At 37.5% G+C, this 17,469-nt stretch overlaps 1 protein-coding gene across 4 annotated transcripts in view; it reads left to right on the top strand.

The window, feature by feature from the left end:
- Window positions 1-220: 220 nt before the first annotated feature.
- MCF2 (MCF.2 cell line derived transforming sequence) overlaps window positions 221-17,469 on the top strand; it is a 59,675-nt gene continuing 42,426 nt past the window's right edge. For 2 of the 4 annotated variants that reach the window (XM_012782511.3, XM_012782509.3), the window contains exons 1-4: window positions 221-649; window positions 12,012-12,131; window positions 13,271-13,387; window positions 14,875-15,024. In XM_012782511.3, coding sequence (XP_012637965.1) covers window positions 599-649; window positions 12,012-12,131; window positions 13,271-13,387; window positions 14,875-15,024 — 438 coding nt within the window. In that variant the 5' untranslated portion in view covers window positions 221-598. The remainder of the gene's footprint in view (window positions 650-12,011; window positions 12,132-13,270; window positions 13,388-14,874; window positions 15,025-17,469) is intronic. The other 2 variants (XM_012782512.3, XM_075999125.1) reach the window with 2 other exon arrangements.

Raw genomic sequence — 17,469 nt, 5'->3', positions numbered from 1 at the left:
TATCAGGGCAAAATTTGCCATTATCAGGGCAAATATTTCACAAACTGTAATGTTTCACAAGGCTCAAACCCAGAATGGAATTTAATAACAGATAAAGCAGAATTGAAATTTAAGTCACAGACCAGGCTAGGACAAGAGTAAAAATAATCAGTTAGGACTACCTTCACAAAGATTCCTAGCATTCCACCTTAAAAAATCAAACTGCGCAGAGGAGAAAGCCAGTGGCATCAGGACTGCTGCTAGGAGGAGAGTCGTTTTTTTTTTTTTTTTTTTTTCCTTCCTCCACTCTTAGGACATGCCTGATCTTCTTGAGCAGTCCAGCACAAGCTAATCCACAAGGTTCAATCAGGCTAAGTAATTGGGGGAATGTGTCCATTCTGAATTACAATGAGCAGCAGGGAAGGATCTGTCAGCTGACTTAATCAGGGATAGTGGGTTTTTTGCAGCGCTGCCACGGTGGTAATGGAAACAGCTACGGTAGCTTTGTTTGATAGAGATTTTTGGCTGCCGTTTTTAAATACTACCCAAGAAGCAGCTCATATTTCATCAATGTTGCATTGACAATTGGAAAAGAAGAGTGTAACTGTGTATAGACGAGATGGCAGAAGCAAATCCCCCGAGAGGCAAGATGAGGTTCAAAAGGAATGCGGTAAGGGCTCTGCCTGCAGTCCTGGAAAGCCTATTCCCAAGTTCAAGTGCAGGGATGCTGCAGCATGGTGCTATAGCACAAACTGCTGAGTGGGGGCTTTTCAGGACAAATGGAGAGAATGGAGACTTGTATTTGCATGAATTGCGTTAATGTGATTACTGCAATATTGATATTGACATACGGTAATTAAATGGAATCGAGGAGGTAGAATATAATTTCAAAATCTATGTTTCTTCAAATTTATGAGGAAGCGCTATTAGTCATGTTATTTAAGACTGTATGAACAATTTAGAATTGTTTGGCAGCATAGCTTTAAATCACGAATTAAAATAACATCTAACAGAAGGATTCATCGTTTCACTATGGTCAAGTAGAGTACGATATTATGGATGGGTTTGGAGGTGATTTCATCATCACTTAAAAAAGCAGCCCTTTCTGGGTGTTACTGTACAAGTGAAAAAATTTAAAAGTCTAACGATTTGAAATCTTTATGGTTTCAATTCTTCTCCATACTTAAACTTTAAAAGATACAAAATTCTAGCCTGTTGACAACTTTTTTCTTTTAAGGAAAAAGATAGTGACTCACTTTTCAATATAGGTTAGAATTTGGAGATCTCTCCTCCCGGATATATTTCAAACCCTACTCTACTTAAATTTTCCTTTTATTAATTTATTCATATAGTAAATTGCCAGCAAATTTATACTGTGATCTTTACATGAATTTTGGAGAAATGTTGAAATAACATTTCAACTAGCTAAATCTAATAACAAATTGGTCATCAAAAAGGCTTTAAATGCTACTGTTTTTCTTTCAAAACTTAAGATAACATTATTGATGTTACGATTAACATCTAAACCAGTTCTCTAAAATAATTGAGACAACACTCACACACACAAGAGTAAGCAGGTAAAAATTTGCCATAGGAAAGAAAATGACATTTTTGAATCAATTAAGATAAAGAAAGTAAGAATTTTATTATTGTTGAAAGACAGTGAATATCAATGGGTGAGTAAATGATTTATTTTCTAATAAAGTTCTTAGCACAGAATGCTATTTTAAAATTATACTTAGGATTTTATTTTCACAAAAATTATATCTTTGGCTCTCTACATGACTTTATGTTATGAAGATAATAGCTTCAGACTTTTAACAGACAATTTATGGTGTGCAAGAAATGCCTGTGTATGTGCTTTGCAGTTTCGTGAGTAACTGATGTTAGCAGTTTTGTTATCAAAGGTAACTGACTTAAGCTTTCATGAAGTTCGTAATTCATATATAATATATATAATTCATATATATATATACTCTCAGTGCTAAACTTAGTTTCATGTATGTACACACATTAATATGCACACAAATAAATATAGAACACAGGTACTCATTGAATTGACATATCTAACACTGTGCTGTACACAATATAGGTTACAAAGGTAAATATGGAATGGCTACTGAGCTGAAGGAACTCTCAATCTAATAGAGAAGGTAGGACATGTTCATAAATAACTATTTTGAACAAACTTCTGGCTGGTGGAGAAGGCCTCATACAGGAGGTAACATTTGTTTGAACCTTAAATAAGAGCATATATTTCTGTTACGGTTCCTTGATTGTTTCCTATATGTTTTTTTCCTAATAAATGAATTACTTTAAGTGGTCCCTAGAAACACATATCATGAAATGAAATTGATTGGATTAATTCTAAAGCCCAGAAGTATGGTGGAAGCACAAATATGTTTTGCTTACATAGATAGGACTTGATCAGAGTAAAAAATTGGAAATTCAGCTAGTGACAAAATGGTTTGAGCCTTGAAGGGTCTCTGGAGTTGGGCTGTTCCTGGAGTCTATGATAGGTAGCACCTAAAAGGATGATCCAGTGGAATTTAAAGTCCAAAGAGAGCATTGAACTGGTAACTTGGTAGAAATTGCAATGACTGTAGCTAAGTGAGAGAGAGGGGATGAGAATAGATAGATGTGTGACAAAAAAGGCAAACCACAAGGAAGAAGTATCATTTTGGATTGTCCTGTCCCTAAGGTCACTTGGTAAATTGCTTGGCAACATGTGGAGTAACTCATACTGTCTGTATATTTTAAGGGTGAGGATATGGGGGAAGAGCGCAGAAATGGTTCATACCGCTGAAAACTATTCTCTATAGCTTGAGGTCATGAGATTTTTTCCCCAGTTTATTCTGCAGAGATAGTTCAGACCATATCAAGGATAAGTATATGTCAGCATCGCAACATGGTATTCTGTCATGATATTAAATTGCAGTAGTTTCCATGCAGTGGGCTCTTTGATGCTAAACTGTTTCCAACGGCTTGTTTGAAATGTTATTATTTGTCCCATTTTGTAGATGTCAAGGTCAAATCATTCCTAAATGGCAAACAGTAAATCTGAGTGTGCATTCAGTCTATAAAGTGTTAAGTGTCTGGAAAGAGCTTGCCTTTAGGACCAGATAGGCCTTAGTGCCACTGCTTACCAGCTGGGCTTCAGTTTGCTCCTCCGTAAAAAGGAGATCATACCTGCTTCACTGCAATGCTGTGAAGGCCAAATAGTATAATATATACAACAAGTCTGGCACATATGTAATGGCTTTCAGTCAAGGGTCCCTCTTATTAATACTGCCTTTCTTAGCCCAAAAGATTAGAAAAAAAAAGCTACAGGAATATAAATTGTTTTTATGGTAAGTAACCAAACTTATGTGTTGTATATGGCACTTTCAACATTTTTAAAGAAATAAATAGAATAATAGAAAAGTGTCCATAGGATGTATGACTTGCCTCCCTTAGATGTAACACAAAAGAATATCAAACAAGCTTAATTTCTAGACTTTGGTGGTGAAATGACGTATGAGGTTTATGTCTGCTGTTTTGCTGTTGTTAGTGCTGTAAGACCATAGAACTGGGTAATCTGAGGGTGGGTGTGAGTAAAAAGGAGTGTTTTCTGTGAGGGAAGGGAGAAATACGGAGCTTATTTTGTGGCCACCTTGCAGAGCCAGTCAGAGCTGCTGCAGAGGGCTGGGGTGGGGCCACGCACCGTGATTGGACACGTGACTCTGAGCTCTATGAGATGGGCAGCATTTTCGTTTTTACTGAGGTGCCTTTAAGCAGTAACATGTTGAAACTCCAGAAAAATGCGTGCAAGAAGCAAAAACCATACTGTTTCCTCTCTTGTGCAGTCTTTTTTTTTTTTTAAAGAAAAACAACAAAATAAAACAAGGCTGATCCTTATGCACATTCCTTTGCTTTTTTGACAGGTTCTCAAAAATGATTTATAGTTTCAAAATCTAGGGTTTGATTTTGAGGAAAACAGAAATCGTGCTTTTTCATGTTTATGTAACCATACAGATTAGAGATTCTTAAAGCAGCATACCAAAAAATTTAGAAATGTAGTATTCCCAAACTAAAATGGGAAAGCTCGATGCTCTTGAGCTGTATTTGCTGTGATGTATATATCTGATACCCTGTGCTGTTTGATTGTTCATTTAAATATTAGCTTTAAAATGGATTCTCTTGAAACTTGAAGTTATACAAATATCTGTATATAAAATGCTTTCTCTATATACCTATATATATGTATATGCCCAATACACACATGCAAACTAATCTTAAATCCATATGTCAGGTTAAAATTGATCAAGAGTGCTCTGTCCCCTCCACATTTTCATAGCCAGCAATCAAGGAGAGGGACATGTCCATATTATTGATATTGGCCCATGTAAAGATATATGAAGCTTTTTCATTCAGAGGTTGCAAATTGGCAGCCCACAGATGTGCTTTGTTTAGACTATACAATGTGTTAACAAACTGCCATTTTTTTTCCATCTTTAAAAATCTGAGTTTCACAAGGAAATCTGGATGTCTGGCTTCTCCTGATAAATAAAAATTTGGCAACGCCAGGCTCACCTTCACAGATGACAACATGTGGCTGGAGCGAGTGCCCTCCTTTTTGGATGCTCTCCAGCTCACCGTACTTGGTCATATAGGAAGAGTGTGAACTGCTATTTTTCACTTCATTTCTGCTATTCATTGATTACATTATTTCCCTAACACACGGTAGGCATTCACATTTGTCACCTTTGCTTTAGGTTTCAGGCTTAGATTCTCAACCTTGAACCTGATCATCCCCACTATGTGTCTCCAAATTCCTCCTATTAATTAAAAGTCTGGTTCCGCAGGCAGGTGAACCTTTTAATTTTGTCACTTGTATGCTAGAAAGTCTTGAAAAATTATTTGCCCTCACAAAACCTCAGTATATTAGTTACCTATTGCTGCTATAACAGATTACTACAAATGTAATGGATTAAAACAACACAAATTTATCATTATAATTCTGGAGATTAGAAGTCCAAGATTAGTCTCACTGGGCTAAAAGCAAAGTTTCAGAAAGGCTGTGTTCCTTCTGGAGGCTCTAGAGGAGAATCCATTTTCCTTGTCTTTTTTTTAGCTTCTAGAGACTGTCCACATTCCTCAGTTTGTGGTCCTCCATCACTCTGACCTCTGCTTTGTCATCACATGTTCTCTTCTGCCTCCCTCTTTTCCTACTAAGGACCCTTGTCTTTACGTGGGTCTCACCCTGATAAACCAGGATAATCTCCCCACCTTGAGATCCTTAATCACATTTATAAAGTCCCTTTACCATGTAAGGCAACATCTTTACTGGTTCCAGGGATTACGATGTGGACATCTTTGGGGAGTCCTTATTCTGCCTACCACACTCAGTTTCTCCAGTTATGAAATGAGGATAAAAGTAGAACCTACTGCATGTCAATGCTTAGCACAATGTCATAAAATTGATCTTTATGAGCCTACTTCTCATAATAAGCATTCAATAAATAGTGACACTCCCACCCCTGTCCATCTATCCAATCTCCTTTCCTTACCTTAAGGCTTTAAGAGGTCCTGAATATAGATAAATATATGTGGTTTTTTTTTTTTTTGGTTTTATTTTTTCCTAAAGAGAGGCTATGAAAAGTAGTCATTCATATGAGGTTGTGGATTCACTTTTAGCATGACAGTTTGGCACCTGTTAAGATATGGGCTAAGTGAATGGGACTGGGATTGAAAAATCAAGTATGTCTGATTCACATGTGGGCATGAAGGATAGAAATAATACATCTGGTCTGAACTGTATGATTTAGTTTTCTAAATATAAAACCACTCTGACAAATCAAATGAATAGTTTGAGTGCCACTCAATTGTTTATTAGTTGTATAGTTATTGCCTACAAATTATTTAGTCCCTCAAATGGCTACGAAATTTGAGAGTAGCTATTGGCTTAACAGAATCCATGTGCTCTAGGAAGATGTGCATGGTAGCTCACTAAAGATTCTATAATTATAATGAAAAAGTTTATAAATGTAATTATACTGGCAATAAATGAAGCTTTCATCCATTGATAGTGCATTTTCCTTAAAAATGCAAATTTTTGTGGGCTTCTTATGACAAGTGAATTACTAAACATTTTGATGAAATTAAGGAAGGAGAATGTATGATAAAATAATCAGAAGGTTTTACTTAAGAATGATCTGATTAGAGTGCAGTATTATCTTTAAAAGCAATTTATATACCTGTCAATGTTTGGGATAAACCACTTTATCAAACAGAGCAATGACAGATTTAATAAACATCCGACATAAAATCCCTGACTTCTGAGTAGCTAAGTACCGCTATCCCTGCTTGAAATGTTCCCTACTGATTGTGTGGACAGTGATTTTGCTTCTCTCTCCTTTCTTTCTACTTCGTTCCCTGCTGTGTCATCAGCTATCCCTGGACCTGGCTGCTGGGACAGCCTTGTTCTTCTAGGAATGGCAGGGTACACACCAGGGCCTTACCTTGGGCAGAGAATTGCAACATGGCACTCTCTGTTGCCATGGCATCCTCCTCTCTCCTCTCGCCCCACACACAATTTCAGAGATGGGTGAGTATCCTGGGCTTGCAGTTGGTCAGCCCTAGGGCCTTGTACCTAGAGAATTCCCAAACCACAGTACCAGAGAATATGAGATTAAGGAAAGTCAGAAAGAAAAAGACAAAACCAGATCCATCTAGAATCCATGAAAGAATAAAAGTAACTTTGGCTTAAATGTTGGTGAAAGTAGGGTGCTTTCGATTTCCTTTAAAAGTGAAAAAACAAGCTGGTTCAAGGCAGGTCAATATAATAATGTACTGGGAATTTGCCCAGGTGAAGGAAAAGAAAGGCTTAACTCCCAAAGCGAATGGGATAGAAATAGAATCAGTATTCTCAACCTAAAAATAGGCCCAAAGTTCCCACAACTCCCTGTGAGGTTCTCCCTTTAAGCAAGCCTTTATCCATATCACTAAACTTTTCTACCCAAAACTGCTTGTCCTTAGGTCCAAGAATCCAAGGTTAATTAAAAAAAACACTTATTAATTTTTTTTGAGTTTACAAAGTGCCTTTATATTCTTTCTTTTAATTCCTGCAATAACTATGGATAATAAGCACCATGCTCAACATAGTATAAAATATACATTATGTACATAATTGAGGGTAGGATATACATTATCATTGGAACTCTGTCTCTTACCTCTGTTTCTGTATACATATTGACTTTCTTCTTTGAAATAAGCTTTCTCCAGCAGCAGTGTCCTTCCCTCAGCACTAGTTTGAAAATTACTATAGCAAGACTTTGGCCCTGCTTACACCAAATGTTCATACTAATACACTACTAATCACACTACTAGTCACTATTAATCACTGTGTCTTGGAAGGGCAGGGTCGTGTAGGGAGAGAGTTCTCAATTGAAACCAATGTTTAGAATAATAGGAGGGGGAGTAGTAGCTTCTCAAATTAAGGGAGAGGGTAACAGACATGGCTGCCTGGAGAAATTGTGAGTTGGACAAACATCCTAATTTGTGTCTATTTATATTCATTTGCTTATTGATTTCAGATTATGCTCTTATCATTCATCTGTTAGTGAATATCACATTCAGCTCTCTTTTCCTTGCTCTAGTTCTCATTTCCATTTGATGCTTTATGTTTTATCACCATCTCAAAGTGAATTTTAAAAATCCCAAGTTTTGAGTGTCATTTCCCCAAGAGTCTAGGTTTTATACTTCAGTAAAAGTTACCCTTTTTAAAAAAATAGACTTCATTTTTTAGAGTGGTTATAAGTTCACAAAAAAAGGAGCAGGAAGTACAGAGTTCCCATAAACTCCTTGCTCCCACAATATCTTATTTTTTATTTTATAGCTTTGTCCAATTACTAATATTGCAACATGCCTGGAATATGATTGTATTTGAAACATTTTTCATGTTTTGCTTTATCATGCTTTTTCCCAGAAAAATTAAACAGGTTTATTTGTAATTGTTATAAAATTGAATTGCTGAACCTTGTTCACCGAAACATTCTGACTTGCATTAATGCTTTATTTCCCCACATTTATATTAAAAATTCACACACAAATGAAAATGGAAAAACTGCCAATACCTGATTTCTGTCCCTGGTGTTTCCACTTGCAGTCATATACTTAGGTACCTTTTGATCTCATGGGGAAAAGAAAAATCTAACGTTCAGAACTACCAATAACAGGAAGAATATATATATATATATATATATATATATATATATATATATATAGAGAGAGAGAGAGAGAGAGAAATGTTTCCCATCATAGTGGATTCTTTTTTTTTTTTTTCAGATTATGGGGGTACAAACATTTTGGTTACATGTAATGCCTTTGCCTCGCCCAAGCCAGGGCTACAAGTGTGCCCTTCCCCCATACAGTGCGCTCCACCTCCATTAGTTGTGGGTTTACACCCCCCCACCTGACCTGACCAGCACCCAGTGAGTATTACTACCATGTGAGCACCTTAGTGTTAATAAGTTAGTACCAATTTGATGGCGAGCACATGTGGTGCTTGTTTTTCCATTCTTGGGATACCTCACTTCAAAGGATGGGCTCCAGTTCTATCCAGGATAATATAAGAGGTGCTAGTTCACTATTGTTTTTTATAGTTGAATAGTATTCCATGGTATACATATACCACATTTTATTAATCTACTCATGTGTTGATGGACACTTGGGTTATTTCCACATCTTTGCAATTGTGAATTGTGCTGTGATAAACATTCTAGTGCAGATGTCTTTATTATAGAATGCCTTTTTTTCCTTGGGGTAGATGCCTAGTAGTGGGATTGCTGGATCAAATGGTATTTCTATTTTTAGGTTTTTGAGATATCTCCAAATTACTTTCCACAAGGGTTGTACTAATTTGCAGTCCCGCCAGCAGTGTAAGAGTGTTGCAATCTCTCCACATCCACGCCAGCATTTGTTGTTTTGGGACTTTTTGATAAACGCCATTGTCACTATAGTTAGGTGATATCTCATTGTGGTTTTGATTTGCATTTCCCAGATGATTAGAGATGTTGAGCATTGTTGTATGTTTGCTGGTCATTATTCTGTCTTCTTCATAGTGGATTCTTAAGCTCGTTCTTTACATATGTGACGTGCTAGCTGGTTGTCTTTTGGCATAATTGTTACACATTTGGCATGGATAGCATATGGGTGGGTGTCTTCAAAAAGGCCAACCAGATAAGCCTCACCTGCCTCCTGGAAAGCACCAACAGGTGTGCTCTGGAAGTCCAGACCTGTGTGGAAGTTGAGAGCAATTTCATGCACCAGATGCTGGGAAACAACTTTGTAAATCAGAAGTTCAGTGGACTTCTGACAACGTCTAATTTCATTGAGTGCCAGGCCACCAGCCCTGTAGCCATGAGGTTTCTTCACCCCTCCAGTAGAGGGCGCACTCTTGCCAGCGGCTTTTGTAGCCAATTGCTTCCTGGGTGCTTTACCGCCGGTGGACTGGCCAGCAGTCTACTTTCCACAAGCCCAGTGGTCGTTTACCCCTCTGCTCTTTGGCTGGAGCTTGGCGACCTAGAGGCAAGCTGGTGGTGTCCCGCTCCATGCGTATTTGTCATCAAGCCCTCAAGCCCAGGTTTGGGGTGCCAAGAGAGACATGGGGGTGGAGAGGAGCAGAATAGGTGCTGTGGGTGAACTCCCAGCCTGTGGGCATCTCAGGCCACAGGAAGGGGCTTATTCAGCTTTAATCCACCATCTTGAGGCTGATGACTCCTGACTCTACTACCGTGTTTCCCCGGAAATAAGACCTACCCATAAAATAAGCCCTAGCAGGATTTCTAAGCATTAGTGCAGCATAAGCCCTACCCTGAAAATAAGACCTAGTGATGGGCGTGGCTATGCAGCATATCTGTACAGCCCATGCATTTCGTTGAGGAACGGTAAAGAAGACGAGCAGCCCTTCTCATCTGCCCCATGAGAGCTCTGTTGCTGGACATGAGAGATTGGGGCCAATGGTTCTAAAGGAAATAGAGTCGCAAGAAATTCAGGATGGAATTCTGGGTTTGGAGAGTTATGATGATGTTCTAGAAGAAGATGACTTAACTATATTTGAATAAATGTAGATTGTTGTACCGTACTTAAAAAAAAATAACATATCCCCTGAAAATAAGCCCTAGGGTGTCTTCTTGAGGAAAAATAAATATAAGACCCTGTCTTATTTGCGGGGAAACAGGGTAGGTTTCCTTCCCGCCTTGTGCATACAGCAGCCCGACGGATGTAATTTGGATGTCTGCTGACCCTTCCAACCCTACATGTCTATGAAGTCTAGGAATGGGAATCAGAATCTTATCACTCTCTATACAACCGGCTTGTCTTTTTTTACTTCCCATCTCTGTGAAGGTTATACCATTCACCCTGCTATCATTGCTCCACTTCATCTCATCATTCCTGGCTTGGGTTACTGTAACAGCCTTCTAGGTCCTCTGCTTATATTCTTGTTCAAATCGAGTTCTTTTCCCAAGCTTCAGTGATCCTTTTAAAATGCAACTCTGACCTTGTTCTGCTGCTCAAACCCTCTTTGAGGCTTCCCTTACCTCCAGGAAAAAAACTCCAAGATATTAACTGGTGTGGTCCCTGCCCATCTTTCCAAAACCATCTCCCATTGTCCCCCAGCACCATTTTCCCTCCAGATTTCTTGACTGGGACTTCTTCAAGAGGTAGGGTAGTTTAGCGATTAAGAGCACAGACTTAGGTGCAAATCAAGGCTTCCCCAGCTAGGACAGGTTGTACTTAAACTCTCTGAGTCTCACTTCTTTATTTGTAAAAGGGGGTAACCTAACTCCTTCCTAGGATTATTATGAAAAGGAACTACGATAATGTTGGCAAAATGCTTGGCATAGAGTAAGCATTTAGTAGACAGTGATGTCTTGTTAACATCTGGCCATGTCCTTATTCCATTCCTCACTCATTTTGCATAGTGCCCTCCTTCTTTGACTTTTGAATTCTTCTATGTAGCGATTACTTTTAACTGCCTACTATGTGCCTGCATTCTTCTAGAAGCTGAGGGAATCATTGGTGAAGTGGAACGACTTTCTGATCCAATTAATTCCTCTCTATGCTTCAATTCTTGTCTATGCTTACCTTTTTTACCTTCCTAAGGACTAGGCTTTGTGTTATCATTTCTTCTTGAATATTATTGTAATTCCTTTGTTTCCATTATCAATTTATCATGCTAAAGAGTTACTGATTACTAATGGACTCTGCTGTTGGACTGTTGTGTAGGGACTGTATTTTATCAATTAGTGTACATTCAATGCCTAACAGTGTTTGATAATCGTTCATTTAAATACTTAGTGTGCACACACAGATGTTCAGTGGCTGTTTCTTGGATGAAAATAAAAATATCCCATATATAGTTTTATTTCATTGTTTAGTATAAGTACACAGTATTTCAGTTCCCTTTGGCTTTTAGGGCTATCCTAGTAAACTGCCTCCTAATTCTACTTGTTTTTACAGGAAATAAGTGACATTTGAATTCAAATAACAAACTTTAAAATGAAGCTTTGGAGTTTAATTCTTTGTAACATGGGATCTACTTTTCTAGTGTGAGAAAATTCCATGCCAGGAGCATTGCAAGGATATGACCTGATAACCTTACATTATTTTTATTTTTGTTTCCATGTTTTAAGATTTTATCAAAATCCATTTTTAAAGTGCTGGCCTTTTACTGGCTTTTATGACTTTTTTTCAGAATATTATGGGGACACAAACGTTTTGGTTACATGAATTGCTTTTGTACAGTTTGAGTCAGAGTCATAAGTGTGCCCATTACCCAGATGGTGTGCGTTTGTACCAGTTAGGTGTGAATTTACCCATCCCCTCCTCCCCCACTTGATTTCCATTGACTTTTACTTCCATATATGCACATAAGTGCTGGTCAATTAGTTCTAATTTAATAGTAAAGTTTATATGTTTCAATTACATATTTTCTGCTATGTGCTCATTGAGTGCTTGTTTTGACAATTTTTTTCCCATTCTTTCTACAGGCTTCCTTCCCTGGAAACCTGCATTTGGTTTTGGTTTTACGTCCTACCAGTTTTCTTCAACGAACTTTCACAGACATTGGATTTCGATTCAGTCAAGAGGATTTCATGCTCAAATTACCAGTAAGAGTATATTATTTAAATGCTTTGTCCCTTTAATTCTCATGAAGACTTCATGCCATGCTGTTTAAATTTTACATGTGCCCATGTAGCATTTAAAAGAAAAAAATAAAATTTGTCTTTAAAAATGTAGATTTGAAATGCTTAAGTTTCTACTTCTGTTTAAAAAAGGTATAGATTCATTAATATATTACAGAGCAACTCCCTTTGAAAAAGATGTATGTCATGTGTTATATGTATGTGCATATATATATGTATGCATGTGTATATGTATGTATGTGTATATAATCAGGACATTTTAGTAAAAATGAGCATGTGTTTTATGTATTTGGATTCCCATGAACTTACATCCTGAGCTACTTCAGAATACCATGTTATTTTTTTATTTTTTAATTTATTTTTTATTTTTATTTTTATTTTTTTTGAGACAGAGTCTCACTGATGTCCTGGGTAGAATGCAGTGGTGTCATTGTAACTCACTGCAACCTCAAACTCCTGGGTTCAAGCGATCCTCCTGCCTCAGCCTCCCAAGTAGCTGGGACTACAGGCATGTACCACAATGCCTAGCTAATTTTTCTATTTTTAGTAGAGACGGAGTCTTGCTCTTGCTCAGGCTGGTCTAGAACTCCTGAGCTCAAGTGATCCTCCTGCCTTGGCCTCCCAGAGTGCTAGGATCATAGGCATGAGCCACAGTGACCAGCTCTCTTTTTTTGTGAAAGCTGTTTTTATATGTGATTAGGGTTGGGAATAGAGTAACTCATAAATTTTAATACTTTTGAAAAGATAAATTCCTCCTGATAAATTATAATTTAGTACATAAAGTCATTTTACTTTGTTGTGGGTGTAGCATTCTTTCAGAAGCTTGACCATTAACAATGCAAACTTTTAGATGAGGGAGAATTAGGTGTTTTGGTTTCTATGGAGATTGATTTTGCTCTACAGAAAAATCTTTTGTAAATAAAACTGTTATTACCTGAAGAAGGCAGTGCATACATGTGTGGGGGCATGTATCAGAGACAACTGTTAAGAACCATTTCTAAAAGCTAACTTTCTGCTAAATATATGCTAAAGTTCATTTTACAGTTTAATGGAGGGATGCCATGAAGAGCAGTTAACAGTATCTTTCTTGCTTATTTATATAGGTTGTTATGCTGAGCTCAGTTAGTGAATTGCTGACATACATTGATGACAAGCAATTAACCCCTGAGTTAGGCGGCACCTTGCAGTACTGCCACAGTGAATGGATCATCTTCAGAAATGTATGTTGCTTTTGCCCTTACTGTAGAGCCTATAGTTCTTCATGTTAGCTTTTGCATCTAGTTCTAGAAATTTTTCCTATTTGAAAAAAAACAGATTTCTGGGGCTCCTACTTTTCAAATACATATATAATTCAATATCTTGATTTTCTTCCATAGGAAATATCTAGAAATGATGAAGAGTCACTGAGGATGGCAATTGAAGGAGAGGCCTAGGGAATAAGGAGATCATACTCTGCCCACCCCCTCCTGTGGCCATGTAGTAACTTGAGGAAACAAAGGGTTTGGGGTTCAAATCCTGGCGATGCTGATTTTTAGCTTTATGACCTTGGACAATATCCATCATCTCTCTGAGTCTTAGTTTTCCCAACTATAAAATGGGAATAATAGTACCTTACCTCATAGGGATCTTGGCAAGATTAAATGGGATAACAAATGTAAAATGTTTAGCACAGTGCCTAGCAAATGGCAAACCCTCAATAAATACAAGTATATTATTAATCTTATCATTTTAATGATGCCCCTGGGACAATTAAATTTGTAGCAGAATCCTTTTGTTGTGGAAATTTACAAACAGGTGAAGGCCTTGCCACCTCCCAGGTGTGAGTCTGTGGTATAATTATCTTGACTTCAAATCCCAGATATGGGACCCCTTCCGAAGAAAATAATCATGTTTCATTAAATCAGGGTTCCATTTTACTCATCCCTATTCTTCATCCAACAGTTCATTCAACAATTCATCCAATAGTGCATTTGTTCAACAATTCATTCATTCCTGTGAAGATGTATTGTCAAAATTAGCAATGTCTAGCCTTTAATAACCTATAAATAAAAAAGCTGTATGGTAAACAGATGGTTCGTATGGTCTCTACATTTTGCCCTTCTTTCTGTGAGTAATTGATTTTGGAAACAAAATAAACAACAAAACCTTACTTGCCATTTTAGGGCAACAGAGCCTTTGGGACCACAATTCTAAATCTGCAGCTCCTGAAATGAATTGTTGTGACTAGTTGTTCTTCCATTACCTTAGACTATCACCTTGTGTGGAATGCTAATGCTTGTTCATAAGTGATAATAAATATAAAGTGACTTTGGTGTTCTCATCTCTCTTCAGAAGTGAAGTTATTATAAAACATTTTTATCAGTTACAGAGTTTATAGGATAAGGAAAACCCTATGATTCTCAAGGGCATAAAACAAATTATTCAGTACATGGCATCTTTAAGAAATAGTTTTTATCAATGTCCAAGAAATAAGCAAAGAAATTTAGATAAAAGACATTCAGGAAGACTCTTAACATTGCTTTGGTTTCTTAGAGGCTAGATGCAAAATTGGAGTTGATTGCCAAGGGCAATGCCAAATTTCCCTAGCAGAGGAGAGTTCATAGTATATTTGTTTGGTATCATACCCAAATAAATACAATTACTGATCCAGGTTTTGAGAAGCTAGCAGAGTTTCCATAGAATTAAAAGAATCACTGACTCTTTGCAGGCTATAGAAAATTTTGCTCTCACAGTGAAGGAAATGGCACAGATGTTGCAGTCCTTTGGAACTGAACTGGCTGAGACAGAACTACCAGATGATATTCCTTCAATTGAAGAAATTCTGGCAATTCGTGCTGAAAGATATCATCTGTTGAAGGTATGTCTGATAGAGTGGACAAACTAAAGTTTCCCATGGTTTTTCTTTTTCTAGAGATGTGTTCAGTGTGTCCATTTCACACTGATTATTGCATAAGGAGTGATGAAACATTTTTATATTACATCAACTATAAAAATAATACTTTATAAGAGAAGAATGTATTGGGTATATTGAATCCAAATGTCCCCTTTGTAAATGGTGCATTATCTTGAGAAGTTGTTTATTTGTAAATAGAATAGTTATAAATGCTCCAGAATAATTAGAAATCTTGTCTTTTTTTTTTTAACCTAGTAGTGTACCGCATAAGGTGTTTTGGCATATATGACAGTTTTCCCGTAAGATTGTAATACCGAATTTTTACTCTGCCTTTTCTGTGTTTAGATATGTTTAGATACACAAATTCTTAGCATTGTGTTACAGTTTCCCACAGTATTCAGTATAGTAACATCTTGTACAGGTGTGTAGCCTAGGAGCAATAAGACTATACCATATAAGTTTGTGAAGTACACTGTAATGTTTGCACTGTAGCAAAATGTAATGGTGCATTTCTCAGAACGTATCCCCGTTGTTAAGCAATGCATGATGGTGTTCTGTATCTTATGGAAAAGCCCTCTCCTTTGGAAATCAAGAGTGAGTATCAAGAGTGCTCTCTTTTAATCTCCACTTCAGACAGGTGCTCTCTTAACCTCAACTTCAGATACAGCATGAAATGGGAGAAAGAGAACTTGAGGAGTCAGGAGGCCTAGTTTCATGTCCCATCTCTGCTGTGAACTGACATTGTGACCAAGGCCAACAATGCGTGATTGATTACAAATGTTCTTTTCCTTAGAGTACTAGTTCTTGATGTTTTCTACAGTAGCTCAGAAATGACCAATTGATTTTGTTCTCCTACCCAGTTCTCTCTGGAATGTTGTGTTGTGAAGAATTCTGAGGCACAAGGCCGGGCGCAGTGGCTCACGCCTGTAATCCTAGCACTCAAGGCGGGCAGATCACTAAAGGTCAGGAGTTTGAAACCAGCCTGAGCAAGAGCGAGACCCCGTCTCTACTAAAAGTACAAAGAAATTAATTGGCCAACTAAAAATATGTAGAAAAAATTAGCCGGGCATGGTGGCACATGCCTGTAGTCCCAGCTACTGGGGAGGCTGAGGCAGAAGGATCGCTTGAGCCCAGGAGTTTGAGGTTGCTGTGAGCTAGGCTGACACCATGGCATTCTAGCCCAGGCAACAGAGTGAGACTCTATCTAAAAAAAAAAAAAAGAAAAAAAAAAGAAAAAAAAAAAAAAATCTGAGGCATAGTTCGGGCAATTAGCAAGTACTTGTGCATCTACTTTTCTCAAAAAGTTTAAGAACCATCTGAACAAGCACCAGGCACCCATATATAACTCATCTTCTTTATCTGATAATAGACATGCTGAAAGATTCAAGTGCTATGTAGAGATATATGTTTAAATTAAGAAAAGAAACTGAATTTTTGAATCACAATCTAAAAGCAAAACTCTGTCCAAGGAAAGAAAGCTCCATCCCTCACAAACTGTCTTGGGCAATTTGTTTACCATTTTTGAGTTCCAATTTCCTTATCTGTACAATGGGGCTGATGATGATGGTGATGATACATGCATACCTTGTAGAGGTGATGTGAGGATGAAATTAGGTAAGTATGTGATGTATGTACAACAATGTTTGGTATATAGTTGGCACTTCATAAATATTAGCTCTTTTTTTTTTTTTAAGACAGAGTCTCACTCTGTTACCTGGGCTAGAGTGCCATGGCATCAGCCTAGCTCATAGCAACCTCAAACTCCTGGGCTCAAGCAATCCTCCTGCCTCAGCCTCCGAGTAGCTGGGACTACAGGCATGTGCCACCATGCCCGGCTAATTTTTTCTATATATTTTTAGTTGTCTAGCTAATTTCTTTCTATTTTTAGTAGAGACAGAGTCACACTCTTTCTCAGGCTGGTCTTGAACTCCTGACCTTGAGCAATCCTCCCACCTCGGCCTCCCAGAGTGCTAGGATTACAGGTGTGAGCCACCGCGCCTGGCCAATATTAGCTGTTAATGTTTATGTTCTTACTCATATTGGTGGTAGTATCATAGAATCTGTTCCCAGAAAAAATACATGTACACCCACACTTTAGCTTACAAGTTCAGGGAGCTCTTGGATCTCCTGAAGGAGGTCTTAGATCACCCTTAGATACTTGAGGAAGGTCTATGTTTTTAAAAGGCAAAAGATTTATATGATCTGAAGAGAAGCCAGAGTGTAGGTCTATGTTTTTAGATCATTCTTTAAGGTTAAGATTTTCTGAATAGAGACATATGCTTCATGATGAATTAACTAAATCAAAATGTGAAGTAAAATAAGACTTAAGGAAGGGAGTGATTGGTAACAATTAAGGATAAATAGAAAAGGCATCTTGACTGTATCTGAATATGCATTCAATATTATTTA

This window comes from Microcebus murinus, chromosome X (assembly GCF_040939455.1).
Source record: "Microcebus murinus isolate Inina chromosome X, M.murinus_Inina_mat1.0, whole genome shotgun sequence".
Classification (NCBI taxonomy): Eukaryota; Metazoa; Chordata; class Mammalia; order Primates; family Cheirogaleidae; genus Microcebus; species Microcebus murinus.
Note: the sequence above shows the minus strand (reverse complement) of the source record. Positions and strands in the feature narration are given on the sequence as shown.